The 1,054-nt window shown below is 46.7% G+C and overlaps 1 protein-coding gene across 1 annotated transcript; it reads right to left on the reverse strand.

The window, feature by feature from the left end:
* Positions 1-1,012, reverse strand: PPTG_16633 (hypothetical protein; the record flags this gene model as incomplete). The annotated part of the gene is made up of 2 exons (XM_008914373.1): positions 1-906; positions 1,004-1,012. 2 exons carry the CDS (start codon positions 1,010-1,012, stop codon positions 1-3), a joined length of 915 nt encoding a protein of 304 aa, XP_008912621.1.
* Between the last annotated feature and the right edge of the window lie 42 nt (positions 1,013-1,054).

The raw sequence follows: 1,054 nt of genomic DNA on the forward strand, positions 1-1,054 counted from the left end.
CTACTTGAGCTGGTCGGCAAGCTGCTGATGGATTAGTTTTACCTTGTCTGCAGTGGAGCGAGAAATGCGCCTCTCCTTTGAATTGCACAGGATTACCCATAGCATTCGAAGCCTCATCACTTTGATACTGTCCTTGGAAACATTGCTGAGCTGCCAATGATGATTGCCAGTCAGGTAGCTGTGCACTTGAGCAACCACCATAACCCCACAACTTGCAAAATCGGGCTGCTGTGGGGTTTCCACCCATTCAATGGGGCTGATAGCGAGCGCGTTCTTCGGCGCTGATGATTGGTGCCACCTTTCCAAAAAGCCACGTAGGCCCTCTTTCTCTAGTTTGTCTTTCTCCGTAATACCATTCCACACCACCTCCATGTCTTTGTGATAATCTTCATCGATAAGAGGTTCGTACATGTATACCCGCACATGCAACTTCTCGGTATGTTCATCGTAGTCCAGACGAACAATTATCACCCCCCAGTGATTTCCATTCAAATTCATCGAGTGAATGATGAATTTTTTGTCGGTAATAGGAGATTTAGGTGTCGATGGCCAGCCAACACTCCATGCCAATGTAGATAGAACTAAGCAATGCCCCACACCACCAGCAATTATTTCCAAACAGAAATCCACAGGGCTGTCATTCAGCCACCCTCTGCACAGGCCACCCACAATGTTGTCAAAGGTGATGAGACCCTTTCCAGTTGGTGTCGCAAATTCAGAGCTGAGAGGACAGGAAGTAAATTTAGAAATGACTTCGTTTGCCAGCTTCTGGTGACGATGGCGTAAAGCGTCGCCAGATATTTCAAGAGTCTCAGTTTCCTGCTCGAACAAAACCACGTCCGACTCCACTTTGCGCCAATCCTGCTCTAACCACTTTCGATCTTCAAACCAGGAGCGCGTCTTGATCTTCACAGCATAGAATGTCGTTAAAGCTCCTACATAGGCACTATAAAAATCATGCACTTAGTTAGAACAACCCTAATACAGCAACCATAATTCATACAGCAACCATGACAGCCAAAAGCAACCTTACCCGCTAAAGTTCCAGAGCTTG

The sequence above is a fragment of the Phytophthora parasitica genome (genome assembly GCF_000247585.1).
Source record: "Phytophthora parasitica INRA-310 unplaced genomic scaffold supercont2.60, whole genome shotgun sequence".
Taxonomy (NCBI): domain Eukaryota; phylum Oomycota; class Peronosporomycetes; order Peronosporales; family Peronosporaceae; genus Phytophthora; species Phytophthora nicotianae.